This window comes from Hemicordylus capensis, chromosome 4 (genome assembly GCF_027244095.1).
Source record: "Hemicordylus capensis ecotype Gifberg chromosome 4, rHemCap1.1.pri, whole genome shotgun sequence".
Taxonomy (NCBI): Eukaryota; Metazoa; Chordata; class Lepidosauria; order Squamata; family Cordylidae; genus Hemicordylus; species Hemicordylus capensis.
The window spans coordinates 120,278,763-120,298,592 of NC_069660.1; the positions used below are offsets into that span (position 1 = coordinate 120,278,763).

At 44.3% G+C, this 19,830-nt stretch overlaps 2 protein-coding genes across 2 annotated transcripts in view; both read left to right on the forward strand.

The window, feature by feature from the left end:
• LOC128323153 (calcium-activated chloride channel regulator 2-like) overlaps positions 1–5,320 on the forward strand; it is a 36,349-nt gene extending 31,029 nt beyond the window's left edge. The window contains exons 12-14 of the mRNA XM_053245874.1: positions 189–359; positions 3,682–3,918; positions 4,442–5,320. Coding sequence (XP_053101849.1) covers positions 189–359; positions 3,682–3,918; positions 4,442–4,848 — 815 coding nt within the window. The 3' untranslated portion in view covers positions 4,849–5,320. The remainder of the gene's footprint in view (positions 1–188; positions 360–3,681; positions 3,919–4,441) is intronic.
• The window catches only part of LOC128323154 (calcium-activated chloride channel regulator family member 3-like), a 31,123-nt gene continuing 16,267 nt past the window's right edge, over positions 4,975–19,830 (forward strand). The window contains exons 1-2 of the mRNA XM_053245875.1: positions 4,975–4,983; positions 12,854–12,905. Coding sequence (XP_053101850.1) covers positions 4,975–4,983; positions 12,854–12,905 — 61 coding nt within the window. The remainder of the gene's footprint in view (positions 4,984–12,853; positions 12,906–19,830) is intronic.

The following is a 19,830-nucleotide window of genomic DNA, read 5'->3' on the forward strand; positions in this document are numbered from 1 at the left end:
ATGGGCCACAGCTATACAACAGGGATTTTGTCCTTTTTGTTTATCATTGGCTGCTAAGACTCCAGTCACTCTGAGGTGCCACACCCAAATTTATCCCTGCATTATAATTTTCATCTTAAGGGGGGAGGGGGAGGGGCAAGCACAAAATATGTCGAATAACTTTTGGTTTTGCTTTCTCTTGCATCCAGGTGCTGATGTTTTTAAAAATGATGGTGTATATTCCAAATACCTGTTTTCTTTCACAAGGAATGGAAGGTATAGCTTGAAAGTGCATGTTCAGAGAGACAACAAGACTATTGGTCCATATCTTACTATACTATGGAGTAATGCCATGTATATTCCTGGCTATTTGGAAAATGGTAAGAAAGAGAGATGTCAACCAAGTCATGTTCTTGTGCATGTTTGGGTCAATGCACTTCACAAGAGTAGTTCCCAACTGATTATATGTTCAGTAGAAAGAAATACTCCTTTAAATTTCCTTGTACAAGCATCATTAAAGAAATACTGAAGTACTGTAGTCAATTGGTTCCGATACAAAAATGATGGTTTGTTGTATTAAGAATGATCTGGTACAACCCTCCCCTTCCCTCACATACAAATCACAGTTTGTTAACAATCCAGGTTATCAAATCAGGAGATTCTGGTTTGTTAACAGACGATGAGGTCATTCACACAATCGAAAAGTGTGTTCTACCCGGGTTTGGGAGCTGTGTGTACTCCCAATTTTTGATTGTGTGGAAGCAAGGTTAGAGGAAAACCTGGGTAGAAGTGATTGTGTAGAAGCAAGGTTAGAGGAAAACCTGGGTAGCTTTTTCTCCTACCTTGCTTCCACACAATCACTGCTACCCAGGTTTTCCTCTAACCTTGCTTCCACACAATCAAAAATTGGGAGTACACACAGCTTCCAAACCCGGGTAGAACACACTTTTCGATAGTGTGAATGACCTCTGAGACTTGTACAAACCACAGTCTCTCATATTCAGATGTAATGGGGAAACTTTGTTACAAATCTCAAACAGAAGCTTCCAGTCTTTTCCTCTTGCCCACAAAGGAGGATGGAAGAGATGGTGGAATTGTTGCTTGTTCTCATCACAACAAACAAAGGACATGGCTGAAGTTTTTGAACTGGGTCAATATTTATTCCTGTGGGCTGATGCTTTGAATGATACATTCTGATGAATTGCATCCATAGGTATCAGCTACAATTTGCTGAAAGCTTAAGCTAGAGATTTAGGAAAAAACCAAAACAAATCCAGTTCATAAATTAATCTTTGAGCAGACTACATTATATAGAGAAATATGTTCATATATGTGTGCATCTTCCACAGACATCATGCTAAAAAAAAAAAAGCCCTTATATGTAAATATTACATTGGAGGGGGGCATTTTCTCCCAGAAATAAGCATATATTAAAAGCTTTTCTGTCTTAAATGCAACCAATGTGTGATTGTAAGTGTTAGGCATGCGTGCGTGCGTGCGCACGCACACACACACACACACATTTTGGGATGATAGCATTTATTTCCCCTTCCCTATTTTTTTTAGTCCAGTAGATAATCCAGTACATGGTTGCAGATGCAAGGAACTCAGTTAATTTTGTTTGATCCTGATGTACAATGTATAAAATAAAACTTCTGAACATGGAGTTCTTTTGAGTTCCATATCCTGACAAGGTTCTTTGTAGTGGAGGATACTCCTTATGAACTCAAGAATAAACTCTGTGGCTTAGTCCAAAAGTTCACCTAGTACAACATCCCATTTACCACAGTGGTCAGTCAGCTGTTTCCTGGAAGCCCACAAGCAGGACACAAAGACATCAGCCCTGCCTCACTGCCCCCAGCCACTGGTATTCATTGTCATACTCGCCCCTTTCAGATGTCATTAAACCAAAGGCTATGCTCATGTACAGCCTCTGAAAGTGCTCTGGAAGTCCTGCCCTGATGCATAATTTATAGCAGTGTCTCAACGTTTTTGGAGTCATGGACCGGGGTACAGTCTTTGTGCGCAGTTTCCTGGACCAGCAGTTAGTAAAAGGGTCACCCTCCCTCGCCCCCACCTCCAGGCACCCCCCAAAACAATTTCAAGCCGGGGGGCGGGCACCACCACTGGGAGCTCTCCATTTCTAGGCAGGCAGCCCTCGCTGCTGGGATAACATTCATTTAGCTTCTTCGAAATGAACGTTATCCCAACACGAAGGATGCCTGCCTAGAAATGAGATGTGTGGAGAGCTCCCAGCAGTGGTGGCCCCCACCGGCATGAAATTGTTTTGTGGGGAGATTAATTACTCATGGACCAGCACGGACTGGCACTCAACTGATTTATAGTATCTTCTCCCCGAAGCTGTTCATGGTTCCAAAGCATTCACCTGAAGAGTTTAACACTGTAACCATGATGGGAGCCATACACGTGACTGGGAGGCTGGGGCACTTTTAAAAAAAGTATGAACAGTAGTTCCTATGGCCTAGGGGACTTCAAATACTGATGACAAGCGATAAACACGAGCATTGACTGCTAGGTGTGTTTTGCTCCTTCCATAAAACTTGAATTTCTGTGACTTGTGGGAGAGTGAGTCTTTATGAGAACAAGAAGCTGTATTTCTCCTCCCTTCCTCTTGTAATTGATTTTTTTTTTTTTTAATGTAAGGAGCATATGATTCCTTTTGGAGCCAGGTTTTCAGTTTTCCTTGCTGTTCCTCCTGTAAGAAAGTTTATGAGCATATAAAGCTGTCTTCTGCCAGGCTAGGTTAATGCCCCTTCTAGTTCATTACAGACTACTAACAAGTCTCTCACCAAATATGAGAAAGTGTAAGGAAAGTGTGGCTGCTTGGACTGATATTTCTGTCTGCTTGGACTGATATTTCTGTCCATTGCCTAATCTGCACCTTTACCTCACTTCTCTGCCACCTTCCCCTCTTCAGTCCTGTTCATCTGAGGTCCTTCCTTTTGTCTATAGGGTTATTCACAGGTTAATTTACTGGAAATACGTGTTTCCTAGCCTTGCTTCCTGAGATGTTTAGAGGAGCCAGGGATTGAACATGGACTGCTGTGCTGGGGCTGGATAGGGCTAGTTGCTCTCCCCCTGCTAAATATAAGAGAATCACCACTTTGAGAAGTACCTCTTTGCTTAGTTAGCAGGGATTTGCAAAAGAGATAATGTGCTAATCTGAGCATTATAGGTCAGGTCTTGCAGTAACAATCATGAATGGTCTCATTTGCTAAGCAGGGTTTGCTTGGGCTTGCATTTGGATGGGTGACAACATGTGAGCACTGTCTGCTGTCGGGTATTCCCCTTAGAGGATGGGGTCATGGTGGTGGTAGTGGAGTATCTCTTTCCCTTGTACAAGATCCCAGATTCAATCCCTGCCATCTCCAGGTAAGGCTGAGAGAGCCTCCTATCTGAAACCTGGGAGACTTGTTGCCAGTCAGTATGCACAATACTGAGCTGGATGGACCAATGGTCTGACTCAGTATATAAATAGCTTCCAATGTTCCCTTAAAAGCATGTGCCTTACCAATGAACTATTGGCCCATTCCTAACATCAGTCTTTTGTTGGCTTTCTGGCCAATTTAGTGAAGAATCCATCAGTCAGTATGTGGAGAGCATATTCACACAGACTCTCTCTCTCTCTCTCTCTCTCTCTCTCTCTCTCTCTCTCTCTCTCTCTCTCTCAATATGATGTAGGTACAATCCAGATGAATGCACCAAGGCCACTGATGAAAAGTGAAGATACACAAATCAGATCAGGGGGCTTCAGAAGAATAACTTCGGGAGGCTCTTTCAGTGTATCTGCAGTTCCCACTGGCCCATATACTGATGTATTTCCACCATGCAAAATTACTGATCTTGATGCCAGAATAGAAGGTGATAAAGTTGTTTTAACTTGGACAGCACCAGGGGATGATTTTGACCAGGGCCAAGGTAGGTTCAGTATTTATTCATTTCCTTGTTAGTGACCCTTGCAAAGGAATGCACTGCATTTTCACTAGGAAAGTGCACTGTATTTTCAACTGATGTTTTAACTATGTTCATAGGGCCATATCAAAGTATTAAACATGAGAGAAGTTGTACTCAGAGAGGCCTGTTGTGTCTGGTTATCTTTGGATTGGATCCACTGCTTTTGCTAAGGAAGCAATGCTCTTGTTTGCTAGTACCATTGGCCAATTTAACTAACCAAAGGTGCATCCTATGAGCAGTTCTCTGTAAATAAGTACTGGATTTGGCAGTACTTATTTCCAAATCAACAGGCATGGGTTTGCACTACAAGGGTTATCATTTCTGGGTAAAAGACTGATTCCTCTTTAAATGTCTCAATCTGATTTCTGGAATAGGTAGAAATAATTGTTTCTCTTCTTCACACAGTAGGTCAAGAGGTTCATTTGCAGGTATTAAATGTATACTGAAGGGAGGGAAATTCCTGGTGTTAACATGTTTTTGTTTTTAGCTGTAGGATATGAAATAAGAGCAAGTGGAAGTCCACTGGAACTGAGGGACAATTTTGAAAATGCTGCTTCCATGAATATCTCCAGACTGACACCTCAGGAGGCTGGCTACAAGGAAACATTTATGTTTAAACCTGAAGCTTTTGCAACAGCAAACATCACACTAATATACATGGCTATTCGCACTGTTGATAAAGCCTTCCTGTATTCAGATATCTCCAATATAGCACAAGCAGTTGCGTTCCTCCCTCAGAAAGATATACTCATTGCTCATGGCAAGAATAATGCCTTAACAATCGTTCTAACAACGTGTGGAATTTTGGTGGCAGCTTTGTGCCTTATTATAACTGCAACTGTATGGAATTTAAAGAAGAAGAAAAACATGGCCTTTGAAGAAGCAGTACTATGATATACCAGACTTCTTAGAACTTTTTTCAGTGTTTTAGAGAGGAACAATTAATATACAAATACAAGCTTCTAGCTTGTAGAGGAGGAGGAAGAAAATGCATGTAATGGTTACCAGACAACTCAAACAATGTCGAAGGTACAACTTGTCACAATCCTAGTTTAATCCTAGGTAACAATGAAAGTCCTAAATCAGGAATTCTCTTTCTGAGGTAGACAAAGGCTATCTCATACATTTTATGACATGGTTGCCTGGCTTCACAGGATTTTCAGCAAATATACAATGTCTGTGTGTGATGAAAGGAAAATTTAGTGAATAAGAAAAGAAATGTTTAATATCTCATCTCCAAAACTGGAAGTAAAGTCTCTCCCCATTGGGAAAAATTGTTTTTTGAAAAATGGATTGCACACCAATAATCATATACATTTTTTGTACAAGAAAGTGTAAGAACATTTGTGGGGAGGGGTGTTCCTTCAAAATGTTTGTTTGCCCCCTCTTTTTTTTTTTTTTAAAGAAGAGGAAACATTTAAAACATTTGTACTACTTTATTACTATTAAAATACAGTTTGGAAAATTTTAGAAAAATGCAACAGCTACACTCTAAATAAGCATATCAGACAGCTCTATCTACTTGAGAACCAGCCTTGTTGAGATAAGGTGTAATTATGGAATCATAGTAGACCTATCTGCAATATTCTCTACCCTAGACAATATTTGAGACAATCAGCCAGGCTGCTGTTATTTGCCTACACTAAAATCATGTGGAGACATTCTGCCAGGACCTTGCCCCACTGACATGTAGGGGAGCATAAGAACAGCACTGCTGGATCAGGCCCAAAGCCTATCTAGTCCAGCATCCTGTTTCATACAGTGGCCTCCGAGAAGCCCACAGGCAAGGCGTGAGGGCATGCCCCCTCTCCTGCTGTTGCTCTCCTGCAACTGGTATTTAGCAGCATCTTGCCTCTGACACTGGAGGTGGCCTATAGACACTAGTAGCCATTGATAGACCTGGCTTCCATGAATTTGTATAAGCCCATTTAAAGCCACCCAAGCTAGTGGCAATCACCACATCCTGTGGCAGAGAATTCCATAGATTATTTATGCTCTGTGTGAAAAAGTACTTCCTTTCGTCAGTCTCAAATTTCCCGACCTTCAATTTCATGGGGTGACCCCCGGTTCTAGAGTTGTGAGAGAGGGAGAAGCATTTCTCTCTGCCCATTCTCTATACTCCATGCACAGTTTTATACACTTCTGTCATGTCTCCCCAGAGTCGCCTCTTTTCCAAATTAAGAGCCCCAGATGCTGTAGCCTTGCCTCATAAAGAAGAAAGTGCTCCAAGCCTCTGACCATCTTGGTTGCCCTCTTCTGCACTTTTCCCAGTTCTTCAATATTCTTCTTAAGATACAGTGATGAGAACTGAACACAGTACTCCAAATGTGGCTGCACCATAGTTTTATACTAGCATTTTTATATTCAATCCCCTTCCTAATGATCAGGGGCGTAGCAAGGTTGGAGGGGGCCCAGAGACAAGATTTTAAAATGGGCCCCTTGCTGATATACACACACAAACACACTTCACAATATATCGTGCACTCACACTCACATCCCCATTATGAATACGGTGAATATCCAGTTCACATTGAATCTAGTTTTTTTACTCTCTGCTCCTGCCGATCTCCAAGAGACTCAACATAATTCATAGGGGGTGGAACATGGACGGGTGGGGAGTCATGTGATGTGCCTCTGGGGGGCACCTCGAGGCAGTGGGGCCCCAAGACGACTGCTTCTCCTTGCCTAATGGTAGTTACGCCCCTGCTAATGATCCCTAGCATCTTAGAGAGCTCCTTCTTTTACGTGATCCCCACCGCATGTTAAGGTCATCTGAGGAGGTCCGTCTCCAGTTACCACTGGTTCGTTTGGTGGCGACTCAGAAGCGGGCCTTCTCTGTAGCTGCTCCCGGGCTGTGGAATGCACTTCCAGCAGAAATTTGTAATCTTAAATCCTTAGTGACCTTCAAGAGAGCCCTTAAAACCCATCTGTTTGGCCTGGCCTTTCTGGGTTTTTAATTTGTTTTAATTGTTTTAATGTTTGCCCTGGTTCTCCAGGGTTTTTAGCTGTTTGAATGTTTAATTTATTCTGTTTTTATAGTTTTGATTTTAATTGTTAACTGGTTTTACTTGTTTTTATTCTGTTGTAAACCGCCCTGAGCCGTTTTGGAAGGGCGGTATATAAATTGAATGAATGAATGAATGAATGAATAAATAATAGCATAGAATTTGCCTTTTTCACAGCTGCTGCACATTGAGTCGACACCTTCAATGAGTTGTCCATCATGACCCGAAGACCTCTCTCCTGGTCAGTCACCAACAGCTCAGATCCCATTAGCGTATATGTGAAGTTGGTGTTTTTTTGCCCCAATATGCATCACTTTACACTTGCTTACATTGAACCGCACTTGACATTTTGTCAGTCACCCACTCCCCCAGTTTGGAAAGAACCTTTTGGATCTCATCACAATCTGTTTTGGATTTCACTACTCTAAATAGTTTAGTGTCATCTGCATATTTGGCCACTTTGCTGGTTGCCCCAACTTCTAGATCATTTATGAATAAATTAAAGAACACTGGTCCCTGTACAGATCCTTGGGCAATCCCACTTCATACTTCCCCCGATTGTGAAAACTGTCCATTTATTCCCACCCTTTGTTTCCTGTCCTTCAACAAGATACCAATCCATATACGAACCTGTTCTCTTATCCCATGACTGCTAGGTTGACACAAGCGCCTTTGGTGGGGAACTTCGTCAAAAGTTTTTTGGAAGTCCAAGTATACTATGTCAACCGGATCACCTTTGTCCACATGCCTGTTGACACTCTCAAATAACTCCAAAAGTGAGGCAAGGCTTGCCCTTGCAGAAGCCATGCTGGTTCTCCTTCAGCAAGGCCTGTTCTTCTATGTGTATAACAATTTTGTATATTTTCCATCCTTTTATCCAGCACAGAAGTTAAGCTAACTAGCCTGTAATTTCCCGGATCCCTCCAGGAGCCCTTTTTGAAAATCAGAGTTACATTAGCTACTTTCCAGTCCTCTGGTGAGAGCCCAATTGTAGGGAACAGTTACATATTCTCTTTGATGGATGCATCCCTGGCAATTTGTTAGCTTCTAGTTTTTCAAGACAGTTTAGAACATCTTCCTTTGTCACCTCAATTTGGCTCAGTTCTTCAGCCTCAAAGCCCATGAATCTCAGTTCAGGAGCAGGAATATAGTCAGTATTCTCTGCTGTGAAGACAGATGCAAAGAACTCATTCAGCTTCTCTGCAATCTCCTTATCCTCCTTAATAATCCCTTACACGCCCTCATCATCTCAGGTTCCAACCACCTCCCTGGCAGTTTCCTGCTTCTGATATATTTAAATAAGTTTTTGTTATTCCCCTTGACACTCCTAGCTATATGCTACTCAAACTCTCTTTTTGCATCCCTTATTGTCTCCTTGCATTTCTTTGACCAGGGTTTATGTTCCTTGTTGTTCTCTTCTTTTGGGCAGGACTTCAATTTTCTGAAGGAAGTCTTTCCCCCTTTTATAGCTTCCCTGACTACTTGTTAGCCATGCTGGCATCCTACTGAACTTGGTGGTACCTTTCCTCCTTCTTGATATACATTCTAACTGAGCTTCTATTATTGTGGTTCTGAATAAGTTCCATGCTTTCTGGAGTGATTTGACCCTCCTGACTTTCTCTTTCAGCTTCCTTTTTACCAGTCCCCTCATTTTTGAGAAGTTCCCTCTTTTGGAGACACCCATAATTATTCTGTGGAGGACTCCAGTCCTCCTAGGTTTTCTAGCTTGTTGGAATCTATCTTATTTTAGCACACAGTGCTACTCCACACCCAATCCTCCCGACCCTGTCCTTCCTGTAGAGTTTGTATCCAGGAATAACAGTGTCCCACTGTTTCTCACCATTCCACCAGGTTTCCGTTATGCCCACTATATCTATGTTTTCATTAGCAACCAAGCACTCCAGCTCACCCATTTTGGCTTGGAGACTTCTGGCACTGGTATATAAACAGCTATATGCAAAGTCTCTTACCTGGGATTGGTGTGGGCTATCTCCTTTATTTGATCTTTTTGACCAGCTGTCATGTTCTTCTGTCTGCTGTACTCCTAGTTCTACTCTGTCCCTTCTGTTTTATCTGAAATGTTTGCACCCTCACACCTTAGGGGATTTTGCTTGCCAAACCAGATACTACCCAGTTCTTATCTGTAACTCCTCAGGCATCATTTTAAAAGCTGATCTGCGACCTTTTTTATTTTAAGCGCCAGTGGTCTGGTTGCATCTTGGTTCAAGTGGAGCCCGTCCATTTTGTACAGGCTTCACTTGCCCAAAAATGTATCCCAGTGCCTAATAAATCTAAACCCCTCCTCTCAGCACCACCATCTTATCCACACATTTAAACCCCTCAGCTCCGCCTGTCTCGCTCGTCCTGCACATAGAACAACTAGCACTTCAAAGAATGCTCTCCTGGGGGACCTGGACTTCAATATGCTACAAGCAGCCTAAATTTGGCTCCCAGGATCTCCTGACTGCATTTCCAATGTCACTGGTGCCAGCATCCATGAACTGACTCCTCCCCAGCACAGCCTATCTAGATGCTGCGCAACATCCTCAGCCTTCACACCAGGCAGGCAAGTAACCATGTGGTCTATGAGCAGGCCACAAATCCATCTCTCTATGCCTTTAATGATCTAATCACCTACTACTAGGAGGCCCCCCACCCCCTGGAGGAGAATCCTTTGTGTGAGAGGATATTGGTGCATCACCCAAGGAAGGGGTCCCTTGTAAGGTTGCATTCCACTCTTCCTTAGATGGATGTCCTCCTTCCCAGAGACCTTCATTTTCCTTGACAGCAGAGGAGCCATTAGCTTGGGAGTGGGATGCCTGTATCACATCCCTGAGGGTCTCATCCAAATACCTCCCTGCCTCCCGAACTTCTCCAGGTCAGCCACCTTGGCTTTGATAGAACAAACTTATTCCCTGAGAGCCAGGAGCTCTTTGCACTGAGCACACACTCTTGACTTCTGCCCCCTTGGGCAGATAATCATACATGCCACACTGCAATTCACTGGGAATCACCCCCTCCACTGCTGGCATTCTACTAGGGATGTGCACAAAACCGGTCCGCCCAGTTCGGTTTGAATTTGAACCAGGTTCGAACCAGGAGGGGGTGGTTCAGTTTTGGTTTTGTTCGAACCACCCCCTGGTTCAGTTTGAATTCGAACTGGTTCGAACTGGTTCGGACATCCAAAAATTGGTAGGATGGTAGCTGGCACCCAGGGGTACCTGTCACCCAAACCCCAAAGCAATCAGACACTCGTACAATTTTTTTAATGAATTTTTGAAAATTGTTTATTTTTCCCCTCATAGGATATAATGGGACTCCTTATTGTGGCGCACCCATGGGTGCCAACAACCATGCAAACCCTGAAGCAATAAGACACCCCCATGATTTTCAATGAATATTTAAAATATTTTAAATTCTTTTTCTCATAGAGTATAATGGGACCCGAACCAGTACATATCCCCTATTGTGAAGCACCTAGGGGCACAAAAGAGGGGTGGGTGGTAGACAGACAGGGATGCCTATCATAGATTCTATGATAGCAAATGAGATTTTCAATGAGACACCATGAATGCACTCTAATTTGCTATCATAGAATCCACACTCAGAATACCTCTGAAACAACAGAACCCTGTACCCCATGGGTTAGAAACCCATGGGGGTGGTTGGCACCCTATGGGCACTACACCACCACTCGCTCTGGGCCACCCCAGCACCCCCCAAGTGCACTTATGGGGCTGCTGAAAGCTCCATTATACCTTATGAGGAAAAACCTTAAAGACGCGTAAACTTCAACAATTCACCAGAAATCAGCCCTCGGCCCAAATCCTTTGAAAAAATTCAGGTAGCTTCCTTGCCCCTACCTGGAACTACCACCAACCCCACACTGCTCTAGGCCACCCCTTTGCCCCTGACGTGAAGCTATACCTTTGCTGACACCTCCATGCTTCTTTATGGAGAAAGACCTTAAAGATGTGTAAATTTCAAAAATCACTTAAAAATCAGCCCTTTGCCCAATTCCTTTCAAATAATTCTGATAGCTTCCTTGCCCACCCTAGGAACTACCACCCACCACACTCCACTCTACGACACCCCTTTCTCCCTGACATGAAGCTATACATTTGCTGCAATCCTAATTATTCTCTGTGAGGAATTCAAAAATACTCTAACAATTCACCAATAATCAGAGGAGTGTCCAATTGCCTGGGAGTTTTGTAGGTGATAGGCACCCCTATCTGTCTACCACCCACCCCGCTTTTGTGCCCCTAGGTTCTCCACAATAGGGGATATGGACTGGTTCGGGTCCCATTATACTCTATGAGAAAAATAATTAAAAATATTTCAAATATTCATTAAAAATCGTAGGACTGTCCGATTGCTTCAGGGTTTGGGTGGTTGTTGGCACCCGTAGGTGCTCCACAATAAGGTATAATGGGCTGGTTGGAGTCCCATTATATCCTATGAGAAAAAAAAATAATTTTCAAAAATTCATAAAAAATCGTACAAGTGTCCGATTGCTTTGGGGTTTGGGTGACAGGTACCCCTGGTTGCCAGCTACCATACTTCCAATTTTTGGATGTCCGAACCAGTTCAAACCGGTTCAAACCAGTTCGAATCAAACCACCCCTGGTTCGGTTCAAACTCGAACCTGCAGCTCGAACCTGATGGCTGGTTCGGTTCGAATTCAAACCTTCAAACCACCCTGGTTCGAATTTGAACCAGTTTGAATTCAAACCGGTTCGCACATCCCTACATTCTACCTTCATAAGTAGTTTTAATGGTTATTCAGAATATATAGAGCTTGTTTAGCAGCAGCAGGCCCCACACCCTTTGTATACACTCAGTATACACTAAGCACATCTTCAATATGACTGCAAGCGTACACGTGAAATTATCTCTCCACTCAACTGGGTATCCTTTGCAGGGTTTCCAATCATGCAGAGGGGTAACATGCGTAGGCACAATACAGAGATGCCTCAGAATGCACACATGGTGGAGGCTTGCTGCCCCTATCTGCAGAAAGCTCAGGTTTTAGTCCCAGTGCTGCTTCCCTAGCAGTGCTCCTCCTCACATGCATTCCTGTCAAAAGACCCATTGATTGACTGTGCCTTCTGACCTCATTATTGTTATATGTACCTCCCTACATGTGGGGTCCAACCATGCTGAAATGTCTGCTAATGCTGTTGCCAGTCATACATGTGAAGGGGGCCCTGGAGCTTGTAATAGGCTCTTCTCGTCGCTCTTTGAGCAGCCTTGCACATCCAAACTCTCTCATTTTCGATGGAAACTCCTTTATTGCCAGGCCAGTTGCCTACATCTTAAGTATTATCTGTAAAGTAAAAATATTTCTAATAAACACATGACAGAACTGTAAACCCCCCCAAAAAAACTCACTTTTCTCTGAAGAAAACAAGATCACTAGAACATATATAAGTTCCAGGACTGAAAATAATATGTAAAGACATATAGATATAGTCATGTTGTGAATGCATGCACACACACACACACACACACACACACACACACACAGAGTTGTGCCAAGGTTCTCCATTCAAATGGAACTTTTTATACGTGTGCTTGCCCTATTCTGATCTATTCATAAGATAAATTTACTTTCTGGAGAACTATTGTTCCCAGAAACAGCGTCCATTTGGACAAGGGAAAGGAAGGAAGAGGCCCTGGAGATCAGGGCCTGCTGTACCAAACAATCTGCTGTACCAAACAATGGCACAACTGTGTTCTGAGCAGCAGAGTCTGTCTGGACACAAGAGAGGAAGGGAGAGGAAGGAAGAGGCCCCTGGTGACCAGCACTATCTGCTGTGATCAAGGTATCAGGCTGTAGGACTGTTCTCTGATTCTTTGCTCCTTCAGCTCCTCTCATTTTACATTCGCAGGTAAAAATTTCACAGCAGTTCTTAGATGCCATCAAACCTAATGACTATCCAGGTATGTTTTCCTCTTTAGGATAGCCTTGACCTTTCATATGTGTGTCTTGGAAGACTGCCATCCTTAAAAAACTGAATTATCCTCAAGAGATAAAATAGTTCTTTCTCAGTTTAAGTTAGGATATCTTTTAGTAGGTTTTGTGAAGATATTAGTCTAATGCAGGGATTCTCAATGTTGGGTCCCCAGAAGTTATTAGACTTTAACTCCCATAATCCCCAGCCCATGTGGCCTTTGGTTGGGGATTATGGGAGCTGAAGTCCAATCACATCTGGTGACCCAACACTGAGAATCCCTGGTCTAATGGAAAGTTTTACTGTGGAATATATTGCTTTATTAAACAGGCTGTTTAGAAAGTCATAAAAATACAAAGCTTAAAGGGGCTGATGCCCGCTCCCTGCTGCAGCCTTCCATTCTAATCCTAGGTGTTTCCTCTGCTATTTTATGTGGGCACCTACAGGCAAGAGTAGGAACGGGGCGGTGAAGAGATTCTCTGTTCAGGTTTTCAGCAAATGTGGTTTGAGTTGCTGATATTTGGGGATGAGTCAGACAGACACTGGGTCCTCTTCCTGCTATATCAGGCAGGACTGGGGACTGTGTTGCACCTGAAGCAAGCAACCCCCAGCTCATCTATGTGAACAATTCCTGCCAAATGAAGACACGGTCCTGATGACAGCAGCAGTGATTGAATAGCACCGACATACAATGGATGCCTTCAAAGTTTGGTTAAGCCAGGATGACTATGTACACTTGACAGCAGAAGCCAATTTATGCTAGGCTTTATAGTATGATAAAATACTATCAACTCAATAAAATTGTTTGCATTACTGATGTAGCAGATTTGGCTGTGAAAGATCAGGATAAAAAATTGTTTTATGAAAAAGGCAAGGTCTTGAGATTCACAACCATGAAACACAAGCTTTTTTTATTTAGTAGATGTTGGCCTAATTTAGGGGTTTTTTCCTGGTGTTATTTTTTTTGTCCTTGCACAAGAAAAGGATAAATTATACCTGTACTCCCTGGAGAATGTATGTTTGTTTAGTTAGGATCTATATATTTATTTCTCTAAGACGTATCCAAGGCTAATCCCATGTGTGGCAGCTCTCATGAGAGTTTGTGATCAAGCAGCCGATTAGTGACGGGGAGGGCAGGGGAGGAGAGAAGTGGCAGCCCAGCAAACGGCCAGCCAACTGGGATGGGGGAAGAGGAGCGGGGGGGGGGAGGAGGAGCAGGGGCCCGATGAACAACCGCTGGTGGGGGGAAATGGGGGGTGGGTGGAGAGAGGCAGAGGCAACTTCTCCCTCCCCGCCCCAGCTAGCTGCCGGGAGAGGATGAAATGGGGCTGAAGGGGGGAACACAAATTGGGGCTGAAGGGGGGGAGCACGAAAAGAAGATGAGGAGACAGGGTGAACTAGGGACGCAGATGCTTTGCACCAGGTCAGCTAGTTTAAAAAAAACAAACTTAAAACTTACTTGTTTAGAGAGGCTTTTTAATGTGTTTTACCTAATGGATTTTTAAAATTTGGTTCATGTGGTTTGTTTTAATTGTTTTTATTCTAAATTGTGCTTTATCAATTTTATTGTTTTAAATTTTGTATTGCTTTTATTGTTTTACTGCTGTGAGCCCCCCCAAGCAGTACTGTACTGAAGGGGCAGGACATAAATCTTTCAAAAAATAATAGAAGCAAGAGGCAGAATATATGAGTTAGATACTGTTTTTAAAAGATGGGTTACCAGTTGCAATAGCATCATGACACATATCCCGGATTAATGCCAATATATTATAAAACCCTTTCATTTCCAAAGTGAGAGTTACGGGTATCCTGTTAGAATGTCAGTCACGGCATCTGGATGTAAATTTAGAACCTGTGGGCAGCCCTAAATCTGATTGACTCTAATTTTAAGTTATGCAAATGCCTGGCCTCTATTTTGTTGATTAGGTATAGTTAAATTAGTAAGTAAATTATTATTATGGAATGATGTTGGTGCTGTCCTATAAATAAGGAGTATATAGAATAGGGGCAGGGAACCTTTGGCACTCCAGCTGTTGTTGAACTACAACTCCCATCATCCCTAGCCACAAATAAATTGTGACTGAGGAAGATGGAGTTGTAGTTCAACAACAGCTGGAGTGCCAAAGGTTGCCTAAGCCTGATCTAGACTATTCAGGAGTCATATTTGCACCATGCTTTCTAGACTCTATGGAAGTCAGTGAATACCATCAAGACTTCTGGATGACTATACTGAATATGGACTCATAAACACTAGTGCTATTCAGGCAACTATAGACACAGTTAAGTGTCCACAAATGCATACCTGTACGCCCGCCCCTCATACTGATGTGCTTTGGAAGCCCTCCCTATCACCATAAGGGCAGCATTTGTTTGAAGAGACAGACCTAACTCTGCTCAGTGAAAAACTATCTTGCTGGCACCCCAGCATTTGTAATCATAGGGAGAATCTCTCTCCAAGTACAGCATCTGGCTTTTCAAAGGGGGATAATCAGGGTTTCAAAGTGCATCAGGATTGGGGGAGGGGGTGGGTTTCTGTGTTACTACAGCATACATGGTAAGACATATGGGGCATATCTCCATAATGAAATGGGTTGTATCTCCACAATTAGCTTAATTGTTCTATGCAGTGTACACTTTCTTCGTGTGGGTTATTAAAATGATCTCCTTTCCACCCCCTTTCCACCGGCAACACCTGCTATCATCACTGTAGTGTGGCACCAGAGCATATTGCAAGTAATTTTGAGGGTGAAAAAGGGGTGGAGAGGAGGACCATAAAGCGAGGGTGGGAAGGAGGAGTTAGCACTAGCATAACTACATTATGCTAGTGCTGAATCCCAAGTATCCTTCATGGGAATGGTCATTTCCATCTAGGAGTGGTGCACAGTTCCATTGGCAAAAAGGAGCATTGGCGGGGTTTAAGATACAACAGGGCAGTGCTGGAACCTTCTTCAAGTAGTTTGTTGCCCTAGAAGTTGCAGTGCAAATTGTGGAGCAATCTGTAGTGCACATAGTATGTTGCCCTATGGCTATAGCATAGGATGGAATCAGGATGGAAATCCAGACAAGATCCAGGACCCTAAAGCATAATGTGTTACATTTCATTATTTTACAGCTATAATCTTTTCTAGTTGTTTCACTTTTCAACTATAATACATTTAATCTTTGCACACGCTCTGTCGTTTAATACTGTGGTGATTTAGTATAGGGTTAGATTCCCTATACTAAATCACCATGCTAACACAAAAACGTTTTCTACGAACCTCTTCACCTGCAACCACAGTGCATGTACAAAAACTAAATGAGTTATGGTTGAAAAGTAAAACAACTAGAAAGAATTACAGCCATAAAATGATGCAATAGATGAATATATTGCTGGGGGTATGGAATTGAGTGTTCTCACATATGCAACTCCTTCTCAAGTTTTCTTTTAGAACACACACATCTGTCTTGGATTAGTAAATTGTATTTGGGTCTTGTCTTTGTACAAACTGAATTCCTATCCTTTCTGCTCCCCATCTTGAACTGGTGGGCCATTGTGTGAAAGAGGATGCTGGACTAGATGGACCTTGGGCCTGATCCAGCAGGGCTGTTCTTATGTTCTTATGAATTACTAGTGCTCTATAGAGAGGCATACACAAACAAATGACAGAGAATGACCATTGGGGTGCATTGGTACATTCTGAATGGCCATAGGAATATGTGGAATTTCTGAGTGGCCACTGAAATGCACTAAACCAAGGTAAGTGAGAGTTTATGTCGTGGCTTTTAGGGACCATCCCTAAAAGCCACTACTTCTCTAAGTATTACCTCTGAAATGCCCACAGAAATGCACTGGCATCAGTTCAGATCCTATAGCCTAACCTGCAAGTTGAGAGCAGTTCTATTTCCAGCCTTCAAAAATGTTTAGAAGAGAAAATACTAAAGAATATTATTGGTGCCCTTTGTTCTGTTGATTTAGTGTTTATGGGTTTTAAAACTGACTACATGGAACTAATCTCAAACGTTGTTTGGTTTTCTCTGTACATTTACTGGAACTGTAGGCCTTTAACATTAAGTAAACCACAGAGAAGTGTTGTGGGGGGGAAACCTCTGGAATCTAGCCTTCCTGTTTGATTCAGCCACTTGCGTTCATCCTTCTATCACATGGATAGAGAATGGGGTGTCTTGCCAGAACCAAACAGGATTAGACCAAATTCCCACAATTATACTTCTTGCCTGACTGAATGAAGTCAAATGCAGCAAGGGTGCGGTGCTCAAATAAGCTTTTATTTCATGTCATGAAAGGCACAAGTATAGTCAGAGAATATCTGGCTGATACTATGCGCCTAAGCCATACAGTTGGCTAGCTTTTATAGGTTTCAAACATACAAGCATATCAATAAAGCAATTAATACATGTTATTTGTTATTAAACATACATATTGTGGACCTGGTCTCGGATTTGGTGTTGGAGTGCCCCAGGCTTGTGATGCTTGTGATCCATTGATTCTCAAGAATGCAAGGCGGAAGAGGGCTCAGTGCCCGCCCAAAGCCAAGGGATGGCTGCAACCCTCTGCCTTCCTTCCGAGGGAGCTGAACACTTGCTGGTCTCCTCCAATACAAGCACGCCCTGGATTGAGTGCTGCTCGGGAGAGAGGGTGGAGGAGGGGGAACAAGTGGGACGCGCGAGTCTCTCCTCCCTTGCCCGGGACACGCTGCACACTCTTCTCGCCTTACCTTGGGCGATCGCGCGATGGACTCGAAGCAGTGCAGCTCCGGCAGCAGGCAGCTCTGCTCGGTGGAGTGAAGGCTGTAGATGAAGTCGTGGGCTCACTGCACCGTGTTGAGCGCCTCCATGGTCTCCTTCTTGGGGTGGGTGCCCAGCGACCTGGGGAAGCCCACAGAGGGAGCGCGGCGGCGAGAGGAGGAGGAGGAGGGAGCCCTTTCTTCTCTGGGCTGGGGCCGCACTGGAAGGTGCTCAGGCAGCAGCGGCGAAGGAGGCAGCAGCAGCTGCTGCAGCTGCTAGGGGCCCGGGGGTGCCACCGCTGCAGGAGGGGGCTGAGGCAAGGCGCCCAGGTGGTGGAGCAAAGAAGCAGAGGGTGGCGCTGCCCTGGGGAGGGGAAGGCGCTGCTGCTGCTGTGGCTCATGGAGCCTCTCCTCCCCGGGCCGGCCCTCCTGGGTGGACGCCGCAGCTCCTGCGGCGTTGGGGTAGAGCAGCGGCGGCGGGCGAGCCCGTCAGAGCAGCTCCCTGCGCCGCCAGTCAGCCAGCCACCCCAGAAACAACGCTCTCCTCTCCTCCCGCTCCGCGTCACGTGCAGGCGAACCAAGCTGAGAGGACGTCAGAGACGCACGCACCGCACGCATGCGCAGTGCGACTCGGCACGCCGGCCGAGTCGCGCATGCGTGCGTCTAGCAGTGAACATGGAAGGCGCCTGCCGCATTGCCCGCCACCAGGCCAGCAGCCAGGCCAGCAAAAAACAATGGGGGGGACCGCTCGTGGGGGAGGGGGCGCTGACGTGCTCCCTTGACTGCTGCTGCAGCTGAGCCACAGAAATTCACATTTGTATTTTTAAAAAAATATTTTAAAAAAAATATTTTTGGGGGATGGCCGGCGGGGGTCATGGCAGTGACCCCCACGTGACCCACAACGATGGCACCCGGGGCACGTGCCCCCCACCCCCCTATCGTTACGCCTATGAGTAGATGTGATCACTCCTAAGTGACCTCTCCTACCCGCTTCAAAAATGGCTCCTTGGTATATGGAAGATCTGCGGGAGCTGAAGTGGCAAGGTAGACGACTGGAACGCAAGTGGAGGAAGACTTGACTTGAATCCGACAGATTACGACATAGAGCACACTTAAAGATCTATGCTCTGGCTATACATGCAGCAAAGAAGCACTTCTTTTCTGCCAGTATTGCTTCAACAAACTCATGTCCAACTGAGCTTTTTAGGGTTGTGAGGGGGCTTGTAGGACCCCCTGCTCCCTTGAATAAAAATTGGGATCCATCAGTTGCCCACTGTGACGCTTTTAATGAGTTTTTCGTGGACAAAATATCTCGTATTCGGACCAATTTAGATTTCAGCTCCACAGTTAGCATAGGATCAGATGCAGAGGTATCCAGCACCTCCTCTTGTGTGGTTAAACTGGATGCCTATCTTGGATTCCTCAGAGTTTAATAACTACAGGCCTGTCTCCAGCCTCCCATGGTTGAATAAGGTGATTGAGAAGGTGGTGGCCTCTCAGCTCCTGGTGGTCTTGGAAGAAACTGATTATCTAGACCCATTTCAGATTGGTTTTTGGGCTGGCTATGGGGTGGAGACTGCCTTGGTTGGCCTGATGGATGATCTCCAATTAGGACTTCACGGAGGAAGTGTGACTCTGTTGGTCCTTTTGGAACTCTCAGCGGCTTTTGATACTATCGGCCATAGTATCCTTCTGGAACATCTGAGGGAGTTGGGGGTAGGAGGCACTGCTTTGCAGTGGTTCTGCTCCTATCTCTTGGGCAGATTCCAGATGGTGTTGCTTGGAGACTGTTGTTCTTCAAAACTTGAGCTTTTATATGGGTTCCCTCAGGGCTCCATATTGTCTCCAATGCTTTTTAACATCTACATGAAACCGCTGGGAGAGATCATCCAGGGATTTGGTGCTGGGTGCTATCAGTACGCTGATGACACCCAAATCTATTTCTCCATGTCAACATAATCAGGAGATGGCATATCCTCCTTGAATGCCTGCTTGGAGGAGGTAATGGGCTGGATGAGGGATAACAAACTGAGACTGAATCCAGACAAGACAGAAGTATTTGTTGTGTGGGGTCATTACTCAGGAAACAATATTGACCTGCCTGTTCTAGATGGGGTCACACTTCCTCAGAAGGAACAGGTACTCAGTCTGGGAGTGCTTCTGGATTCACACCTCTCCCTGGTTTCTCAG